The sequence below is a fragment of the Nematostella vectensis genome, chromosome 3 (genome assembly GCF_932526225.1).
Source record: "Nematostella vectensis chromosome 3, jaNemVect1.1, whole genome shotgun sequence".
In the NCBI taxonomy this organism is placed as follows: Eukaryota; Metazoa; Cnidaria; class Anthozoa; order Actiniaria; family Edwardsiidae; genus Nematostella; species Nematostella vectensis.
Window position 1 is genome coordinate 16830880 of NC_064036.1, and position 21299 is coordinate 16852178.

The 21299-nt window shown below is 46.4% G+C and overlaps 2 protein-coding genes across 2 annotated transcripts; one reads left to right on the forward strand and one right to left on the reverse strand.

Moving 5' to 3' along the window:
* Positions 1-348: 348 nt before the first annotated feature.
* LOC125561356 (receptor-type tyrosine-protein phosphatase alpha-like) lies at positions 349-12142 on the reverse strand. The gene is made up of 9 exons (XM_048725576.1): positions 11985-12142; positions 11419-11568; positions 9700-9772; positions 9149-9225; positions 8923-9057; positions 4895-5017; positions 3438-3583; positions 2994-3129; positions 349-585 (listed from the first exon to the last, which is right to left on the reverse strand). The coding sequence occupies exons 1-9, from the start codon at positions 12084-12086 to the stop codon at positions 511-513; spliced, it is 1017 nt and encodes a 338-aa protein (XP_048581533.1). The 5' UTR covers positions 12087-12142; the 3' UTR covers positions 349-510.
* A 2418-nt stretch (positions 12143-14560) lies between these two features.
* Positions 14561-19862, forward strand: LOC116614572. The gene is made up of 2 exons (XM_048724470.1): positions 14561-15583; positions 16221-19862. The coding sequence occupies exons 1-2, from the start codon at positions 14561-14563 to the stop codon at positions 19860-19862; spliced, it is 4665 nt and encodes a 1554-aa protein (XP_048580427.1).
* Positions 19863-21299: the final 1437 nt, after the last annotated feature.

Below are 21299 nucleotides of genomic sequence, written 5' to 3' on the forward strand. Positions count from 1 at the left end.
TCTTATTATTACCCGAGAGGCAATACAAAGGACAACGGAGGATTTCACCACGATTATTACAATTCAATACAATAAAATACAATACAAACTTTATTGAGACTCATCGAAAAAGGCTATTCTGACACCTACGCTGTCTCAAAAGTCGCACAACTTCAAAATATAAAAAAAAAAGTTCAGTTTAAACGATCACATAAATCTTTTTTCTTTTTTCGACAAGAAGTTATCAGAAATGCAAACTCTGCTAAAATCCCGACAGTGGATTCTTTTGTAAAAACGAGGGGGATGTTATCAACTGTGAAGCGGGGCCGATCGTTGCTTGAAAAGTAGTTCGATTTCAGTCGCTCATAAAAGAACTGCTGTATTCTTGCTGTTGATCCTTCTGAACACCATTCTTCTGTCTTATAATATATGTAATATCAAGCTAAGATCCCACAGTGTGGCAAGCATCCATGATTTATTGGCTATCAAGAAGGGATCGCACGGAATGCGTTTATTAGTATCATGCTAGTGTCAGCTAAAATTGGCATAGTCGCTGAAGGAATCCAGAAATGCCATTGTGGCCTCGTAGCAGAACACATATTGCCTCTGGTGAGAAAAAAAAAGGCGAGAAGATGGTCGTTATTAGGTTTTGTTGAATAAAGTCAGGCGTTCCTGGGTACCTAGAGCCTCCAGACTTCTCTCGTTCAGTGAAGCTCAGCCAAAATGCCGCTCGTCACGACATTTTGGCTGAGCGTCACTGGACGAGAGAAGTCTAGAGGGTCTGGTACCCAGGGTAAGTCAGTCGTAGCTATAACAGAAGTTTTCAAAACAGAATTCTAAAAATATCACAAGTTACGGGAACAAGAGCTGAAACACGCAGGTGAAGCCAGCTGTGAAGGAATGTAGCCATGGAGATGGCAAAATAAGGACAAGAATTATTCTGAAATTACAAAGGCCTAAACTTATTGTTACTTGTCCCGGGTTAGTTTATTTGTCATGTACCAGCCGAAGTGCTTATTCGGGGGAGGCGCTTATGTCAAAATCTTTTCTCTAGATAAAAAAATCCAATTGAAACACGGGTATTAGGATACTTTGTCGGGGGTAAACAAAAATGCACCCCCAATTTGAGTTGAAAATTGAACTCAGCGAATAAAATAATCCGAAATGTCTCCTGCTTTCCGAGTTAGCGAAATCCTTTTTTGATGAGTTGACGGCTCGCTTTCTCTTTAAACTTAAACTTCGCCGCCGACACACGCCGGGGCATGCGACAAGTGCTGTGATCAGGGCTAATTTTTAACATGCTTCCACGGACCGTTGCGTTTCTTCAGGTTTTAAATTAAAAAAGTTACAGTAAATGGCAGACGATGACCAGGTTATAATTTGATCTACTTCTCCATTAAATACAAGTCGTTTGACAAGAGGTTGTCGTCAACCGGCTTCGTGACTACGCGAAAAGCCCGTTTGTAAGCATCAGTAAAAATCACTGAAGCACCTCGCTGCATATATTAGCCACTGCATAACTTCAGACTTAGACGCGGTAGCGGTGGCTAATATATGCTGCTAGGCGCTTCAGTAGTTTTTACCCATGCTTACATGCGGGCTTGTCGCGTAGTCTCAAAGCCGGTTGACGACAACCTTTTCTCAAAAGACTGTAAGTTCAAAGAGAAAGTGAGCTGTCACTCATCATCATGTCTCATACCGACATCACAACATTGGCCGCAACTAGGCAGGTTTTCGAAAAATTGAATCGAGCGTTGTTTCACTCCCTTCCTGTTTTATATAGAACCTAAATACAAAGTATAAAGTTCGGAAAGGGCTCGGGCTTTTTACGAACACTAAAGAGGCATGGTTACACAGTACAATGTTTCCTTCTTGAAATATAATTTTTTTTTTATTTTGATGACGTCATCGTATTTTTGCTTCTAGTGACGTCATCGATGACGTCACAAACCACGTGACCACAGTTTTGCACCTCCCTTGACACCTACATGACACCTGCCAAGTTTGGTCATACGATGCTTTTAAGGGACGGACGGACGGACATCGCATCACGAAAACTCGAGTCGATGGGTTACCAATATTTATTACCATATTTGTTTTATATAACACTTTTTCTTAGGTATGGGGCTCCGCTCACGCGGCGCAAAGGGAGCTCCACTGGGACCTCTAACTGGAAAAGCAGGAATTTCGGATAAAGGTTAGAAATATTTTATTCGCTGAGTTCAATATTCAACACAAATTGGGGATACATTTTTGTTAATTTATTAATAAATCGCTGAAAAAGTATCCTAATCCCGTGATTGAAGGAAGTGAAACATAAAAGTAAAAGAATGGTTTGGCGCGTAATACTGTCTTTTCTTGTCGATTCCCTTTTAACGTACGTGTTATTCGGCTTTTTAACGTACGCGTTATTCGGCTTTTATTTGGGGGAGGCGCTAATTCTTTAATTTTTCGTCTTAGGAGGAGGCGCTTATTCAAGCAATTAACGGGATCAAAGGGAAATTAACGGTATCAAAGGGAAATTGGATATGCGCTCCTGGGAGGTAGGGTGGGGGCTGGTTGACCTGCAATCTTGGTAGGGAGGGAGGGGGCTGGTTGACCTGCGATCTTGGGAAGGAGGGCGGGGGCTGGTTGACCTGCGATCTTGGGGGGGAGGGCGGGGGCTGGTTGATCTGCGATCCTGGGAAGGAGGGCGGGGGCTGGTTGACCTGCGATCCTGGGAAGGAGGGTAGGGGCTGGTTGGCCTGCGAGCCTGGGAGGGAGGGCGGGGGCTGGTTGACCTGCGATCCTGGGAAGGAGGGTAGGGGCTGCTTGACCTGCGATCCTGGGAGGGAGGGAGGGGGCTGGTTGACCTGCGATCCAGGGAGCGAGGGCGGGGGCTGGTTGACCTGCCATCCTGGGAGGGAGGGTAGGGGCTGGTTGACCTGCGATCCTGGGAGGGAGGGTGGGGGCTGGTTGATCTGCGATCCTGGGAAGGAGGGTAGGGGCTGGTTGACCTGCGATCCTTTGCTCACCAGGGATTCGACAGCTCCCGGCCGTGATGCTCTGAGGACCTTGACGGCCTGGAATACGTCTACAACATGCTCAGCCTTCACCCTGTCTATCACGGACAGTACAGCACAAAGAGTGCCACTTCGACCAGCGCCGTTACTAGGATATTATAGAACATATATAAAAACATGTCGTCATCAGCGAGCATTACATTGCGACTGGCACCATTATGGGTCATATTGAAACAAGTCAACGATAATATAACGTCAGAAACAGCGTGTCACTACGACCAGCGCTGTTACTAGCGTTTGGGCCATATACGTCAGCTATATAACGCGAATACAATGCCGTAATATAATCACATTAGAGGTGTGCAGCGCGGTAAATTACGACGAGTTGAAATGCTTGCTGTATTCACTAGACATCGGTAAACAGCGCGTTAAAATACGATAAGCTGACTTATTTACCTGCACTGAACTAGAATAGCGGCGTTACCAGACTGCTGCTGAGAGCTCTGAGTACTCTCTATCAGGCGGAGAACACTAGACTTGTCAGGTAACTTCTGCTCAGTCCAACCGAGGACCTGGAAGTGACGCACTTCCCGCGACGCGCCCTGCAAAGAGAATGATTAGACGCGCCCTGGAATGAGAGGTGATTAGACACGCTCTGTAAAGAGAGGTGATTAAACGCGCACTGGAAAGAGAGGTGATTAGACGCGCCCTGGAAAGAGAGGTGATTAAACGAGCCCTGGAAAGGGAGGTGATTAGACGCGCCCTGGAAAGGGAGGTGATTAGACGCGCCCTGGAAAAAGAGGTGATTAGAAGCGACCTGGAAGAGAGGTGGTTAGAAGCGACCTGGGAGGTAATGAAACGAGCCCTGGAAAGGGATGTTATTAAACGCGCCCTGCAAAGAGAGGTAATTAGACGGGCCCTGCAAAGAGAGGTGATTAGATGCGCCCTGGAAAGGAAGGTGATTAGACGCGCCCTGGAAAGAGAGGTAATTAGACGCGCCCTGGAAAGGGAGGTGATCAGACGCACCCTTGAAAGATAGGTGATTAGATGCGCCTTGGAAAGAGAGGTGATTAGACGCGCCCTGGAAAGAGAGGTGATTGGACGCGCTCTGGAAAGAGAAGTGATTAAACGCGCCCTGGAAAGAGAGGTGATAAGACGCGCCCTGGAAAGAGAGGTGATTAGACGCGCCCTGGAAAGGGAGGTGATTAGACGCACCCTTGAAAGAGAGGTGATTAGATGCGCCTTGGTAAGAGAGGTGATAAGACGCGCCCTGGAAAGAGAGGTGATTAGACGCGCCCTGGAAAGAGAAGTGATTAAACGCGCCCTGGAAAGAGAGGTGATTAGACGCGCCCTGGAAAGAGAGGTGATTAGACGCGCCCTGTAAAGGGAGGTGATTAGACGCACCCTTAAAAGAGAGCTGATTAGATGCGCCTTGGAAAGAGAGGTGATTAGACGCGCCCTGGAAAGAGAGGTGATTAGACGCGCCCTGTAAAGAGAGGTGATTAAGCTCGCCCTGGGAAGAGAGGTGATTAGACGCGCCCTGGAAAGAGAGGTAATAAGACGCGCCCTGGAAAGAGAGGTGATTAGACGCGCCCTTCGAAAGAGCGGTGATTAGATGCGCCCTAGAAAGGGAGGTGATTAGACGCGCCCTGGAAAGAGAGGTGATAAGACGCGCCTTGGAAAGGGGGCATTTCTTTGGCTAGGGGGTTTATTCACTTCACGTTCGTGTGATTTTTAAATGCGAGTAGAATTTTGCATTTTCTTTTCATTTTTCAGTCTCCGTTTCCTTCGCTATTGAAAGCCCGGCTTTGCAAAATCTCATTGGTGGATAATTATCTAATAAAATGTGAATGCTATATATCGTATATCATGTGTTATAACATATCTTATACCATATTATCATAGCAACACACCTCCTTGGTGGTGAGGACGAACCTCCTCGTGATAATCTGAGACTCCACGTCCTCGTCTAAAAGTTGAACTTGTATCTTCCCATAACTCTTGGCGTCACGTGATGGCCAGTACTGCCGGTAACGCTAAACAGATACACAGCGCTCGTACGAGGGTCAGAATTCACCAAAAGGTTGTAATGGTGATGGTGTTGGTGGTAGAGGTGATGATGGTTTTGGTAATAGGAGTGTTGGTGGTGTTAATGATCGTGATTGTTAGTTGAGGTTGTGGTGATTTTGATATCAGTGGTGTGATGGTCATGTAGGTGATGATGGCCATGTAGGTGATGATGGTCATGTAGGTGATGATGGTCATGTAGTTGATGATGGTCATGTAGGTGATGATGGTCATGTAGGTGATGATGGTCATGTAGGTGATGATGGTCATGTAGGTGATGATGGTCATGTAGGTGATGATGGTCATGTAGGTGATGATGGTCATGTAGGTGATGATGGCCATGTAGGTGATGATGGCCATGTAGGTGATGATGGTCATGTAGGTGATGATGGCCATGTAGGTGATGATGGTCATGTAGGTGATGATGGCCATGTAGGTGATGATGGTCATGTAGGTTTTGATGGCCATGTAGGTGATGATGGCCATGTAGGTGATGATGGTCATGTAGGTGATGATGGTCATGTAGGTGATGATGGTCATGTAGGTGATGATGGTCATGTAGGTGATGATGGCCATGTAGGTGATGATGGCCATGTAGGTGATGATGGTCATGTAGGAGATGATGGCCATGTAGGTGATGATGGCCATGTAGGTGATGATGGCCATGTAGGTGATGATGGCCATGTAGGTGATGATGGCCATGTAGGTGACGATGGTCGTGTAGGTGATGATGGTCATGTAGGTGATGATGGCCATGTAGGTGATTATGGTCATGTAGGTGATGATGGTCATGTAGGTGATGATGGTCATGTAGGTGATGATGGTCATGTAGGTGATGATGGTCATGTAGGTGATGATGGTCATGTAGGTGATGATGGTCATGTAGGTGATGATGGTCATGTAGGTGATGATGGTCATGTAGGTGATGATGGTCATGTAGGTGATGATGGTCATGTAGGTGATGATGGTCATGTAGGTGATGATGGTCATCTAGGTGATGATGGCCATGTAGGTGATGATGGTCATGTAGGTGATGATGGTCATGTAGGTGATGATGGCCATGTAGGTGATGATGGTCATGTAGGTGATGATGGCCATGTAGGTGATGATGGTCATGTAGGTTTTGATGGCCATGTAGGTGATGATGGCCATGTAGGTGATGATGGTCATGTAGGTGATGATGGTCATGTAGGTGATGATGGTCATGGTGTTGATGATGGTCATGTAGGTGATGATGGTCCTGTAGGTGATGATGGTCATGTAGGTGATGATGGCCATGTAGGTGATGATGGCCATGTAGGTGATGATGGCCATGTAGGTGATGATGGCCATGTAGGTGATGATGGCCATGTAGGTGATGATGGCCATGTAGGTGATGATGGCCATGTAGGTGATGATGGTCATGTAGGTGATGATGGTCCTGTAGGTGATGATGGTCATGTAGGGGATGATGGCCATGTAGGTGACGATGGTCATGTAGGTGTTGATGGCCATGTAGGTGATGATGGCCATATAGGTGATGATGGCCATGTAGGTGATGATGGCCATGTAGGTGACGATGGTCATATAGGTGATGATGGTCATGTAGGTGATGATGGCCATGTAGGTGATGATGGTCATGTAGGTGATGATGGTCATGTAGGTGATGATGGTCATGTAGGTGATGATGGCCATGTAGGTGATGATGGTCATGTAGGTGATGATGGTCATGTAGGTGATGATGGTCATGTAGGTGATGATGGTCATGTAGGTGATGATGGTCATGTAGGTGATGATGGTCATGTAGGTGATGATGGTCATGTAGGTGATGATGGTCATGTAGGTGATGATGGTCATCTAGGTGATGATGGCCATGTAGGTGATGATGGTCATGTAGGTGATGATGGCCATGTAGGTGATGATGGCCATGTAGGTGATGATGGTCATGTAGGTGATGATGGTCATGTAGGTGATGATGATCATGTAGGTTTTGATGGCCATGTAGGTGATGATGGCCATGTAGGTGATGATGGTCATGTAGGTGATGATGGTCATGTAGGTGATGATGGTCATGGTGGTGATGATGGTCATGTAGGTGATGATGGTCCTGTAGGTGATGATGGTCATGTAGGTGATGATGGCCATGTAGGTGATGATGGTCATGTAGGTGATGATGGCCATGTAGGTGATGATGGCCATGTAGGTGATGATGGCCATGTAGGTGATGATGGCCATGTAGGTGATGATGGCCATGTAGGTGATGATGGCCATGTAGGTGACGATGGTCATGTAGGTGATGATGGTCATGTAGGTGATGATGGCCATGTAGGTGATAATGGTCATGTAGGTGATGATGGTCATGTAGGTGATGATGGTCATGTAGGTGATGATGGTCATGTAGGTGATGATGGTCATGTAGGTGATGATGGTCATCTAGGTGATGATGGTCATGTAGGTGATGATGGCCATGTAGGTGATGATGGTCATGTAGATGATGATGGTCATGTAGGTGATGATGGTCATGTAGGTGATGATGGTCATGTAGGTGATGATGGTCATGTAGGTGATGATGGTCATGTAGGTGATGATGGTCATGTAGGTGATGATGGTCATGTAGGTGATGATGGTCATGTAGGTGATGATGGTCATGGTGGTGATGATGGTCATGTAGGTGATGATGGTCCTGTAGGTGATGATGGTCATGTAGGTGATGATGGTCATGTAGGTGATGATGGTCATGTAGGTGTTGATGGTTATAATAGTGGCACGCGCCTAGTGATGGTGTTGATGATTGCGTTAGTGGAGTTTGTGATGGTGGTAGTGGTGTTATGATGCTGATGTTAGTGATGATGATAATAGTGGTGATGGTGTTGATGATTGCGTTAGTGGAGTTTGTGATGGTAGTAGTGGTGTTATGATGCTGATGTTAGTGATGATGATAATAGTGGTGATGGTGTTGATGATTGCGTTAGTGGAGTTTGTGATGGTGGTAGTGGTGTTATGATGCTGATGTTAGTGATGATGATAATAGTGGTGATGGTGTTGATGATTGTGTTAGTGGAGTTTGTTATGGTGGTAGTAGTGTTATGATGCTGATGTTAGTGATAATGATAATAGTGGTGATGGTGTCGATGATTGCGTTAGTGGAGTTTGTGATGGTGGTAGTGGTGTTATGATGCTGATGTTAGTGATGATGATAATAGTGGTGGTAGTGATGGTGATTGTGTTAGTGGAGTTTGTGGTGGTGATGGTGATGATAATGGTGATGGTGGTGGTGATGGTGGTGATAATAATGGTGATGGTGGTGATGGTGGTGATGATAATGGTGATGGTGGTGGTGATGGTGATGATAATGGTGATGGTGGTGGTGATGTTTAGTGAAAGTCGTGGTGTAGGTAGTGTTGGTATAATTATAGTGGTGTTGGCAATTGCGATGCCATTATCATAGTAATTATGTCCTATCTTCTATAATGGAGGTGAATGTAGTGATGTCGGTGGTGAATTATACCATTATTACAAGACATAACGGAAAAACATGACGTGACGCTTCAAATAAGTCCATTTCACATCGAATAAGGCGGAGAATTTTTCTGAGTACTTAGTAACTTATAGCAAACAAAATATCAAGTGCGACTTTTTTTTAATTGATGCGACTTTTTGTAAAGTGTCATTGAAATTTGAGCTTTTCGCCCCTGAGCTGATACACAGGGCAATGATGATCAAGGAAAAATGATGTTAAAAAGCCAAAATCTGGTTTAGTGCACTTCGGCACGTGTTTTAAAAATCAGTGCGTAATAGAAGGAACCTATAGCCACTAAAGAAATTGTGTCTTCTCTCTATATCTGGAATTGCGCGTTTTCCAGGTTTTTCCGTCATGTCTTATTACAATAAGTACCTTTTGTCCCTCTGAGGTGTCGTACAGCATCACGACAGTGCCTACTGAGAAATCCAGGACCATTTGCCAAAAGTTCGTGATGTCTTCACTCGATGGAGCCGGGCAGAGGATGAATGCGTTTTTCTCTCTGTATGCCTTATTGTACATTGGAAATGAAGCAAGAAGAAGGTGAGGCAAAAACGTCGAAAGGGTTGACAATTCCACATGTGAAAAATACACTCCTTACATTAGCAAAACTGGCATTCATATAGGCAGTCAGTTTTCGCTTAGCTGGGCTTTTCAATGTAGACTTTTTGTCGATAACTGCAAAGAAAAATATGAATAATTAGTCAAATTAAGAAAAGTTCATATATTATCCAGTTGGGGGGGGGGGGGGGGGGGGGCGTAAGGATACTGTGTGTGTGTTTGGGTTGGGGTGCGTGGGTGGGGGGTTTCCGGGGGTCTAAAGGGGGGCCATCGTATAAATATGGATTTTTAAAAGAAGGGTCACTGATATCTTTGGGTGTTGTCTCTTCTCTTTGTTCAACGCGAGTTTCGGTTTGGCATGCACAATCCAGGAGTCCAGGATACGTATTTAGCCACGTTTTATCTATGCAATGCAAACCTGTATACACCCTATATACAAGTTTTTCATGGTTTCCGCTATATTATATTTATAAAGTGCTAATGTTCCATATTTAAAAAACCAAAAAAAACTCTCTCGTTGTGAAGAAAAGCTTGTAAAAGGGCGGAGAGAATGTTTGACACAGTTTCGTCACCGGAATCAGATTGACTTACATGAAATTCTGTACTTTGATCCCGACGAAACATCTACATCCGGGACACTTGATGGCACAATGACTGACAACCTCTGAACAATTACGATAAAAAGGTCATGTCATACAGGCGAACGTTATTATTATAATATATAATAGTTCTTTGATCGTTCTTCTATTCACTTTCTAGTTAATTTTATAAAAAAAAAAGTTCTTGACGACTCATGCCAAGGCGAATATGACGTAAACAGTATATATTTGGACATTTTAAAAAATAAGGAAACCTCAAATAAACTTCCCTCCCTTCCGCGTATGTATTTAACACCTTGTTCAATAAACTTCCCTCCCTTCCGCGTATGTATTTAACACCTAGTTCAATAAACTTCCCTCCCTTCCGCGTATGTATTTAACACCTAGTTCAATAAACTTCCCTCCCTTCCGCGTATGTATTTAACACCTAGTTCAATAAACTTCCCTCCATTCCGCGTATGTATTTAACACCTAGTTCAATAAACTTCCCTCCCTTCCGCGTGTGTATTTAACACCTAGTTCAATAAACTTCCCTCCCTTCCGCGTATGTATTTAACACCTAGTTCAATAAACTTCCCTCCATTCCGCGTATGTATTTAACACCTAGTTCAATAAACTTCCCTCCCTTCCGCGTATTTATTTAACACCTAGTTCAATAAACTTCCCTCCCTTCCGCGTATGTATTTAACACCTAGTTCAATAAACTTCCCTTCCTTCCGGGTATGTATTTAACACCTAGTTCAACAAACTTCCCTCCCTTCCGCGTATGTATTTAACACCTAGTTCAATAAACTTCCCTCCCTTCCGCGTATGTATTTAACACCTAGTTCAATAAACTTCCCTCCATTCCGCGTATGCATTTAACACCTAGTTCAATAAACTTTCCTCCCTTCCGCGTATGTATTTAACACCTAGTTCAATAAACTTCCCTCCCTTCCGCGTATGTATTTAACACCTAGTTCAATAAACTTCTCTCCATTCCGCGTATGTATTTAACACCTAGTTCAATAAACTTCCCTCCCTTCCGCGTATGTATTTAACACCTAGTTCAATAAACTTCCCTTCCTTCCGGGTATGTATTTAACACCTAGTTCAACAAACTTCCCTCCCTTCCGCGTATGTATTTAACACCTAGTTCAATAAACTTCCCTCCCTTCCGCGTATGTATTTAACACCTAGTTCAATAAACTTCCCTCCATTCCGCGTATGCATTTAACACCTAGTTCAATAAACTTTCCTCCCTTCCGCGTATGTATTTAACACCTAGTTCAATAAACTTCCCTCCCTTCCGCGTATGTATTTAACACCTAGTTCAATAAACTTCTCTCCATTCCGCGTATGTATTTAACACCTAGTTCAATAAACTTCCCTCCCTTCCGCGTATGTATTTAACACCTAGTTCAATAAACTTCCCTCCCTTCCGCGTATGTATTTAACACCTAGTTCAATAAACGTTTCTTTGGTTCATTGCTAATGGCAAGAGCGCACGGCAACATAAATAAGAATAATTTCGATATTTATATTTTATTATTTATATTTATTATATTATTTATGTTTTTGTTCACATTTCAAGAAAAGTACAGCCTTAGCCTCCCATGATGTGGTGCTAGCTTGCTGTGGCCAATAGACAAAGGGAATAGCAGCGTTTTAAGAGATAATTATACAATTGTACCCAACCGTTTCACAATAACTTGGAAATATTAAACATTACCTGGAACTCCGCCTCGTACCCCGACACATTTTCTGGAGTCCGTAGTTTGGAGAGCCTGGCCATAGCGGCCTTCATATTGTCAGCAGGAATATCAGTGCTTCCGCAGACAAGCGCCTCCAGGACAGCCAAGTGGATAAACACGTATTGCTCCTGTGTGCAGAACAATGCGTCTTACAATCAGTAAGGCGATTCTTTACCCTTAGATTATTAATTGAGCGTTCTTACTCCTAAGTGCATACAAATGATGTATATTTCAAAAAGTAAAGAGCAAATCTTATTGAGCATTAGGTATAGTATGCTCTGTGTTCTGAGGTAGCATGGTCTGAGAAACCGATGGACACTACTTTGGCATGGTAATTAGTGTGTGTGTTTCATTGGATGAACACTACGAAGCGTGTGGAGGTGACTAATATTATCTTCTGCTTTTGAGAGCTGACGCTACGCACTGTTGTAGATGACTTATGGGATAAATATGAAGCTGGGGGAGTGTTCAGATTAATTCTAGTGTGCGGAGACTACTTATAATAGCATTGCTACAATGCTCGAACTTAAAAGGCCTGTCTTACCGATGTTTGCACCATGTGTGGCCGGTCTTCCCTGATGGCTTTCACGTAGTTGAAGATGTCCACCGTCTTTTGTTTCTTAGCCTGGCGCAGCATCGCGTCCATCACGAGAAAAGCGCCCGTTCTTCCCACGCCGGCGCTGCCAGAAATAAAAAAAATCTGTAATTATCAAGTCATCTATGAGATAACTTGAAACACTCTAGAAACTGTAAAAGTCACTTGCTTTCAGCGAAGAAAAGACCTTTGAGTGCGCAAACGCGGCAAACCGAACTCTATACATAGACGCTCGAAAGCGGCCTTTTTGTAGGGGTTACCTTTTTGCGTGAACGGGTTGTCGCCAGGCAGGGGGGCGCCGAGCTCGTAGAGTATCCTCCGGATGGTAAAGTAGACGTGAACCCTTAGAAATCCCCTGATGACAGAGGGAAGCGTGGCGAAAGCGGGGTCGACTAGGGACACCCCACATCCGGCGGTTGCGCACCAGACCGCAAAGTTGAGTTGCTGTGGCCAGTACCCATAGGAAGTCTCCGATAGCCACCGACGAGACTCTTTGGCGGACTACTTGCGTGCGTGACTACTGTTGTCTCTTTGAATATGTCTCGGACCCTAGTCGTGAATGATTTGTCCTCAGCCACGTGTATCTCTAGCTGCGTGAGTAGTGGGGTGATGTCTGAGGCCGTGCTCTCCACGGGGGTCGCGGGCACGGCGTAGAGCAGCTTTTGCGCGAGGGTCAGAGACCTAGGGAAACCTAGGGAAACCGGTTTTTTGATTTGTTCGGCTATAGCGTGTTTGATATGCTCGGCTATAGAGGCTCCCGCCGCAACTGCCGCCTTCTTCGTCTCCTCCTCCTTCCTTCGGGGAATCGCCTCCTCGTTCAGCATCCGCCAGCCTTCCAAATCCATGCTCAGCCCTATTAAACACGAAGGCGGGCTATGTTCAACACAATGGTGGTCCTACATGCCGTGTTCACCGAAGGCGAACTGACGCTCTTCTTCGAACAGCCGATAAGGCGCCCACGCTTCGTGGCGCTCCGGCAGTGCTCGCTGTTTAACAGCTAGTATAATCTCGGGCGGAGCATCAGATAACGACCATAGCCTCCCTTCCGCCCATCGCTACTCTGCCAGCCGGGCACCACACGGCCGAGTCCATCGTGGAAACGATCAACCGCGCAGAAAGCAAGATTCTGAGCGCGAAGCTGGATCCCCTCACCGGGAAGATCGCGCTCATGTCCAAAGGCGTTGCGTTCCTGAATGCCGAGCTTTGCGCACTATTTGGCCTAGAGGCTAAAGACGATCAGTTGGGGGGGGGGGCTCGCGCTGCCCGTGGGGGGGGGGGTGCCACTTAAGGTGACTTTGCCGAAAATAGAGGCCCTCTACATCTTCTGCGATGTCGTAGACCGCACGCAATGCCTCGCCTTAGACGAGCCTTCAAACGTTCTCGCTTGCCTAGAAACTCGCGGGAGGCCGCACGAGAAAGTCGTCTATGGGCCCGACATCCCCGTTTGTGTCGCAGCATCTTCCTCTGAGTTTATCTCAAGTATCCAAATATGGATCAGGGATGACCGCGGTAGACGGGTGGACTTTAAGGGCAAGCCTGTTCGCCTCGTATTAGAGCTAACCTAGGTCCGACATAACAAGCATGGCAAACGCATGGCGACGTTAGCAGCGGTGCCATATACCCCTCGCTTCCCAGCGTCTGCCCCCCGATTTGCTCGCAAACGCACACGACGCCTACCGCTCCGGCAAGCAACGGCGGCGACGTGCAAAGCTTCCGACTCCAGAAAATATGTGACACTCAGGCGGTTCAAGACAACGAGATAACGCATCATCGACAGGTGCGGAAGAAGTATAAGCGCGCCTTTGCCGTTACCCATGCTGTGTCTGTGGCATCCGGCATCGCTGCAGGGGCGCTTTCCAGCGCCGGGGTGGGGGTCTCTTTGAGTGGGATAGGGGTTCTGATCGGCGGTCCGCTGGCAGGGGTCGCTGGGCTGGTCGGTGTCGCGGGCGCGGGCGCGGGGGTAGTCTCTAGGGGTCTTACGAGCAAGGTGGCTAAATATGAAGACACGATGGTTCTTGTCGGGGATTAAGAGTTTATTAGTTTTACGTGACGCGAGAAGGAAATTACGTTAGGTGTTATTGTCCTATCTTATCAGGAAATTAAGTAGTGATTTAATCTTGTGAACGTGAATAGCACGATGAATCGTAGTAAGAAAGGAATGTAAACTATTTAGTAAATATCCGTTTGTGGGTAGATGAAAGAAAGCGCTGTATTATCCATTGATTGTAAGGGCGTAAAATTAGGGTATAAATAGGGAGAACATTGTATAGTTTAGTTATTGACCGTATTGATCGTATTGACCGTATTGATCGTATTGATCGTATTTAACGTATTGATCGTATTGATCGTATTGGATTGGATTGATTGAATTGATTGTAAAACGTTGATCGTTGAGAGTTGTATTGCTTGTACGTAGCATAAAGTGCTAGTAAACGCAAACGCAAACGCAAAAAGGTATCGAAGGAAATTGATTGCACGGGGAAACGAATTTCCACGACATTTGGTCCTTCGAGCCGGATAGGAGAATGGCGACTATAGCATCAAAGAGGAAATCCAGAGCGGGACACAGAGCCTTCGTGACGAGGTTTATGGCTGAGGGGTGCGAGGAAAAGAGTGCGGTCGAAGTACTGAGAGACCGGCTACAGATCCTCAAGACCCTCGACGATGAAGTGCTTGAGTTGATGTCCAGAGATGACGTATTCACCGAAGAAGATGTAGAAGAAGAGACGGTGAACGCAGGAAAGATAGAAACGACAATAAGAGAAAAGATATTGGCGCTCGAGGCAGCCGAAGAGACGAGCCGCCGAAACAGCGTAGCAAGTGAGATTGAGAGTGAAGCCGCCGCGAGCAGTGCGCAAGACCAAGAGACAAGAGCCCGATTGCCTAAGCTGAGGCTAAAGAACTTTGCTGGGAGTGTCGGTGAGTGGCAGGAGTTTTGGGATGGATTCGAGAGTAGTATCCATTCCAATCCTCGCCTGGCCACCGTCGATAAGTTCAATTATTTGAGAAGTCTGCTCGTGGGACCGGCGCGGGGAGCGGTGGCAGGATTCGCCCTGACGGCGGCAAATTACCAGTCGGCTATCGATCTCCTGAAGAGGCGATACGGCCAAACAGAAAAGATAAAGAGGGCACACATAAATGAGATAATGAAGGTGCGGGGAGTCACGAGCGAGAAAGACGCGGCTGGTCTTCGCCGATTTTACGACGTGGTGGAGACCAAGCACCGAGGGCTGCAGGCGCTGGGAGTGGAGGCGGCCCAGTATGAAAGCATACTAGTGCCGGCCTTGTTAGAAAAAATCCCAGAGGCGGTGCGGCTCTCGATAACGAGAGGAAAGAGCCACGAGAACTGGGTGATGGAAGAGATGCTAGCGGAGCTACTCGAGGAGGTCGAGCTACGAGAGCGATGCCAGCCAGACGAGAGACCCGCACCCCAAGAGCAGAACCGAGGGAGGCAAGGCCCAAACTCTGCGAGCGCCTTGGCGACGGCAGGGACCAGAAAAAGATGCGCCTTCTGCCTCGGGGAACATCGAGAGGACGAATGCTCCAAAGTAAAGCTGCCAAAGGATAGAATAAATATATTGCGTAAGTTTGGAAGATGTTTTATATGCCTAAAAAAGGGACATAGGTCCAACGAATGTTTTAATAAGGATGGGTGTAGCGATTGTCGTGGGAGGCACCACGTTTCGATTTGTTACGAGAGAGAGAGAGTTAATGAGAACGTGACGAAGGGGGCTAGCGTGACGGAAACTAGCGTCCATGTATGTACTGGGGGGCTAGTCGCGTTACAGACCGCCCAGGGAATTATACGGGGGGAGAGAAGCGTAAAAGCGAGAGTACTTTTTGATGCAGGTAGCCATAAATCCTTTATTACTAGCAAAACGGTGAAAGCAGCAGGATTAAAAGGGGTTAGGAAGGAATGGCTAGAAATAAGTGCTTTTGGGCAAAAGGGAAAAGATAGTGGATTACGTGACGTGTTTTCCTTTGAAATCCATCCCATAAGAGGTGGCGAAAGTGTCAAAATAGAAGCGTATGAAGTTCCCAGTATCACGCAAATTAGAAACGTGCATGTCGAACAAAGAAAGCTTGAATACGCACATCTCCAAAATTTGTGGTTTTCGGATGTGAATAGAAAGGACGAAGTCCTTGAAATCGAAATTCTCGTGCGATAGTTTGTGGCAATTTCAGAACGGCAGAACCATTCGAGGGGCAAGGGATGAGCCGGTTGCTATTCAGACAACACTGGGCTGGGTTTTGTCGGGTCCCCTGCAAGGAGATGAAGGAGGTGTCAGCAATGTTAATTTGATCGGTTGTGATTTGTCGAGTTCGAATGTTGAAAGTGAGGTTGTAAAATTGTGGGACTACGAGACTTTGGGTATTCGCGAAGAGAATGAAGTTCACGAATCATTGAAAGACGGAATTGTTTTTACGGGTGAGCGGTATCGAGTAAAATTGCCTTGGAAGGAAGGCATAGAGTGTTTACCGAGTAATTACGGTAATAGTGTCACGCGATTAAGAGGTCAATTGGCCAGGCTTCAAAAGGAGCCAGATATTCGTGCCGAATATGATGCGATCATAAAGCAACAAGTCGAGTCAGGAATAATAGAGAGAGTTTACGAGCTCGAGAGCGCGAATAAGGTCCATTATTTGCCGCATCATGCTGTAGTTCGCAAGGAAGCAAAAACTACTAAAGTGAGAATTGTGTATGACGCGTCATCGAAAGAGCGAAAGAGAGGCGTTTGTTTAAACGATTGTTTGCACGTAGGACCTGCTTTGACTCCGCTATTATATGAAATTCTAATCCGTTTTCGCCAAAGAAAGATCGCGCTTGTCGGCGACATTGAAAAGGCGTTTCTCAATATCGAAGTAGATGAAGCCGACAGAGATTGTTTGAGATTTCTTTGGGTAAATGACGTTGAGGCAAAAGAAGCCGCGCCAATAATTTACCGATTTTGCCGAGTTGTTTTTGGAGTAAATTGTTCGCCTTTTCTGTTGAATGCCACTTTGCGTTATCATTTAGAAAGTTTTGCCAAGGAAGAGCCGGAATTCGTGCGAGTAATGAAGGATAGTTTTTACGTTGATGATTTGGTGACAGGCGCAGAGTCGGCAGATAAGGCACTTGAGTTATTTGAGAAAGCACGTGCGCGGATGGCGACAGGGGGGTTTAAACTGCGGAAGTGGCTAAGCAATGACGAGAAAGTGACAGCGGAAATACGAGAGCGTGAGAATGACGTGACGTTGTGTGACAGAGAGACCAACGTGACAGTTCGTGACAGTGTAGACACTGATAGTGACGAAGCGACGTACGCAAAGGCGATGCTTGGAGTTAAGGATGAAATGTCGGTTGTAGACAAGGTACTAGGGCACGAGTGGAATTGTAAGAATGACGAGTTTAGGTTCGACTTAGAGAGGCTTGCGGATAAGGCCGCAGGTGTGAATGTGACAAAGCGGAACACCTTGAAAGTGATGGCGAGTATGTATGATCCATTGGGTATTGTTAGTCCCATCATGGTAAGTATGAAAGTGCTTTTTCAGGAATTGTGTGTCGAGAAGTTAGATTGGGACGAAGAGTTGACTGGAGAAAGGAAGAAGCGTTGGTTAAGTTGGTTGGATGATTTGAAACGCGTGAAGGAAGTTAGAATAGCGCGTTGTGTGTATGGCGTGAGTGGAGCGGAAGTGACGTATTCGCTTCATGGGTTTGGTGACGCCAGTAAGAAGGCTTACTGCGCGGTGATTTATTGCGTTACCGAGTTGTATGGGGCCTATCACGTTGAACTGCTTACATCCAAAACACGAGTTGCTCCGTTGAAGGAACAGACAATACCGCGCCTAGAGTTGATGTCCGGGAGAGTGTTGGCGCAGTTAATGGCGACGGTGGTGAATGCGATTAGTGGTGAGGTTGAGCTGAGTGGGAGACGTTGTTGGCTTGACAGTAAAACTGCGCTGTGCTGGATAAATAATCAGGGCGAATGGAAGCAGTTTGTGAAACAGAGAGTGAATGAGATTCTTAGGCTGACGACCAAGGCGGACTGGGGCCATTGTCCAGGGATAGAGAACCCTGCTGATATCGGTTCGCGCGGTGCGTTGGCATCAGAACTGGTGAATAATCAGCTGTGGAGCAAGGGCCCACAGTGGTTGGCTAGACCAGAGAGTGAGTGGCCGGTGACTGAAGAGATTGTAGAGACAACGGAGAGTTGTGCTGAAGAGTGCAAGCGAGTGACAGTCGCGCTTACTAACGTGACGAAACAGAGTGTTGCGAGTGTGGTAGACATAGAGCGCTACAGTAGTTTGACCCGACTTTTACGAGTGACAGCGTGGGTAGGACGATTTGTGAACAACCTTAGGTTAGGACTGAAGGGTGAGACTATTGTGACTGGAGCGCTGACAATTGACGAGTTGACGAGTGCCGAGTTACTGTGGGTGAAGGCTGCTCAGAGTGAATTGAGATCGGCAAAACACTACAAGGATTTGGTAAAAGATCTTGGAGTCCAGGAGTGTGATGGGGTTCTTAGGTGCGCAGGGAGGCTCGGGAACTCCCAACTAGAGAACGATACAAAGAATCCGATTCTTTTGCCCAGGGGTCATAAGTTCACTAGGCTTGTCATGGATAGTTGTCATGCGAGAGTTTGTCATAGCGGTGTTCGAGCTACCTTGGCAGAACTCAGAGCGCGATTTTGGGTGCCTAAGGGAAGGCAGGCGGTAAAGAAGAGTGTTAGTGAGTGTGTGGTGTGCAAACGGGTTCAAGGGAGGCCGTACGACAAACCTCCGATAGCTGCGTTACCTGAGTTTCGGGTTTCGGAAGCACCGCCGTTTTCTAAGACGGGCGTAGATTTTGCGGGACCAGTGTACATCAAAAGCCACGAGGGCATGAAGAAGATGTATATTGCCTTGTTTACGTGTTCGGTTACGCGAGCGTTACATTTAGAGCTGACGGAAGATTTATCGACTAGATCGTTTTTGAATTGTTTACGTAGATTTTGTGCAAGACGCGGGACGCCCGCATTGATAGTTTCAGATAACGCAAAGACATTCAAATCCGCAGCAAAGTTTTTGAATGAATTGTACGATCAACCGGATATTAGAACGTATTGTGAGGAGAATCGAATCCAGTGGAAGTTCAATCTCGAGAGAGCTCCCTGGTGGGGAGGTTTCTTTGAGAGAATGGTTGGAACAGTGAAGCGTTGTTTGAAGAAGGTGTTGGGCAATGCAAGGTTGAATTGTGACGAGATGCAGACGACCTTGGTAGAGTTGGAAGGGACTTTGAATTCGCGGCCATTGACGTATGAATATGATGAGGTCGGTGCAGAGATGCTGACACCGTCGCATTTGTTGTTCGGACGGAGATTGTTAAATTTGCCTGACGAGTTACGAGATGACGAGGACGAGGAAGTGAATGGGATGATGAAAAGGTTCAGGTACCTAGCGAAGAAACGGAGACATTTCTGGAACAGGTGGTTCAAGGAATACCTGGTAGATTTGCGCGAGCAGCATAAGGTTGTGAATAGTGGACGTAAGGTTGCAGAGGTCGGTGATGTTGTGTTGTTGTTTGATGAGACATTGAAGCGAAGTGAGTGGAAGATGGCCGTTGTAGAGGAGTTGATTCAAGGCCCGGACGGGCAGGTTAGAGGTGCTGTAATCAGAGTGTTGTCCCGGGGGAAGCCCATTAGGATGAAGCGACCAGTTCAACGCTTGTACCCCTTAGAAGTGAAATGTGCCGAGGGTGCGGGGGTAAGCAAAACTGTGGAGGGAATAGAGGTTCCTAACGAAAGGCCTAAACGCGCTGCAGCGTTAGACGCGCAGTGGCGAACTCGTTCGATGATTGACTCGTAGACGAGTCAAGGGGGGAGTGTGTCGGGGATTGAGAGTTTATTAGTTTTACGTGACGCGAGAAGGAAATTACGTTAGGTGTTATTGTCCTATCTTATCAGGAAATTAAGTAGTGATTTAATCTTGTGAACGTGAATAGCACGATGAATCGTAGTAAGAAAGGAATGTAAACTATTTAGTAAATATCCGTTTGTGGGTAGATGAAAGAAAGCGCTGTATTATCCATTGATTGTAAGGGCGTAAAATTAGGGTATAAATAGGGAGAACATTGTATAGTTTAGTTATTGACCGTATTGATCGTATTGACCGTATTGATCGTATTGATCGTATTGAACGTATTGATCGTATTGATCGTATTGATCGTATTGGATTGGATTGATTGAATTGATTGTAAAACGTTGATCGTTGAGAGTTGTATTGCTTGTACGTAGCATGAAGTGCTAGTAAACGCAAACGCAAACGCAAAAAGGTATCGAAGGAAATTGATTGCACGGGGAAACGAATTTCCACGACAGTTCTAGCGGAGAGTAAGAAAAACTCGATCAGCGAGCTGGCCTCTAAGGCTCTGCAGGACGGGCATATCTCAGACGAAGAGTTTCGGCTAATACTTCAGGAACAAGAGAGATACTACGCGCTCAAGGCCGCTATCAGAGCTCGACACGGCCTCGCACCGCGTGAGAAAAAAAGCAGGAAAGGGCCCTCCCTGGAGACACGTGAAAAGATGAAAAAGAGGCTGCGAGAAATTCGCGAGGAGTTCGGGAGCGAGGTGTTCGAGTAAAACTCAGGTTTAAACGCCACGCCAGCGGCTTTGTATTTACGGCCGAAATTGCCCAAAAGAGTCGTGTACGCGAACCGCGCCCGGCCTACATGAACAATTGCCCTAACTATTTATGTACGTGAAACATTATATGCTTGATATATAGAAGGAGGGTAGCGGCTGGGGGGCTCGGAGGGGCGCGCCGCGCCTCCCAAGCCTAAGATGGGGTTGAGGGGGGGGGGGGGGGGGGGGGAGGGGGTCGGAGGGGGCCGCCGCGGCCCCCAGGGGGGTTTTACTCAAACTACCCAGTCCCCCCTCGTCGAATCCGTTGTATCGCGACCCGCGTTTTCAAAACACGATTTGTTTTGGTTTTCTGTTCCGTCATTAAAATCATTCTGAGCCAATCAAAGTCTCGCTTTGTACACTTCCCTGGCTATCCTCTGGTCGAAAACTAGACAGTGACGCGACACAAAGCCAGGCAACTGCACTAGGCGAGAGATGGCCAAAGGAAAGGACAAAAACAAATCGATGTTTTGAAAATGCGGCGTCGCGATACAACGGATTCGACAGTAACGGTAAATTATGACGAGCAAAAACTCTTTTAAAGTCGAAGTATATCTGCGTGTGTGCGACTACTAGCACTCATATGTTTTGTAAGCATATGTTTTGATTGGTTTGTCCCG

Coding starts and splice junctions, on each gene's coding strand:
- LOC125561356 (XM_048725576.1), bottom strand. CDS start 12,086: ATGGACGCGATGCTGCGCCAGGCTAAGAAACAAAAGACGGTGGACATC. Junction 11,569..11,984: donor CACACATGGTGCAAACATCG/GTAAGACAGGCC, acceptor TTCTGCACACAG/GAGCAATACGTGTTTATCCA. Junction 3,584..4,894: donor TCGTCCTCACCACCAAGGAG/GTGTGTTGCTAT, acceptor TTCTCTTTGCAG/GGCGCGTCGCGGGAAGTGCG.
- LOC116614572 (XM_048724470.1), top strand. CDS start 14,561: ATGGCGACTATAGCATCAAAGAGGAAATCCAGAGCGGGACACAGAGCC. Junction 15,584..16,220: donor GAGAGGACGAATGCTCCAAA/GTAAAGCTGCCA, acceptor TGGCAATTTCAG/AACGGCAGAACCATTCGAGG.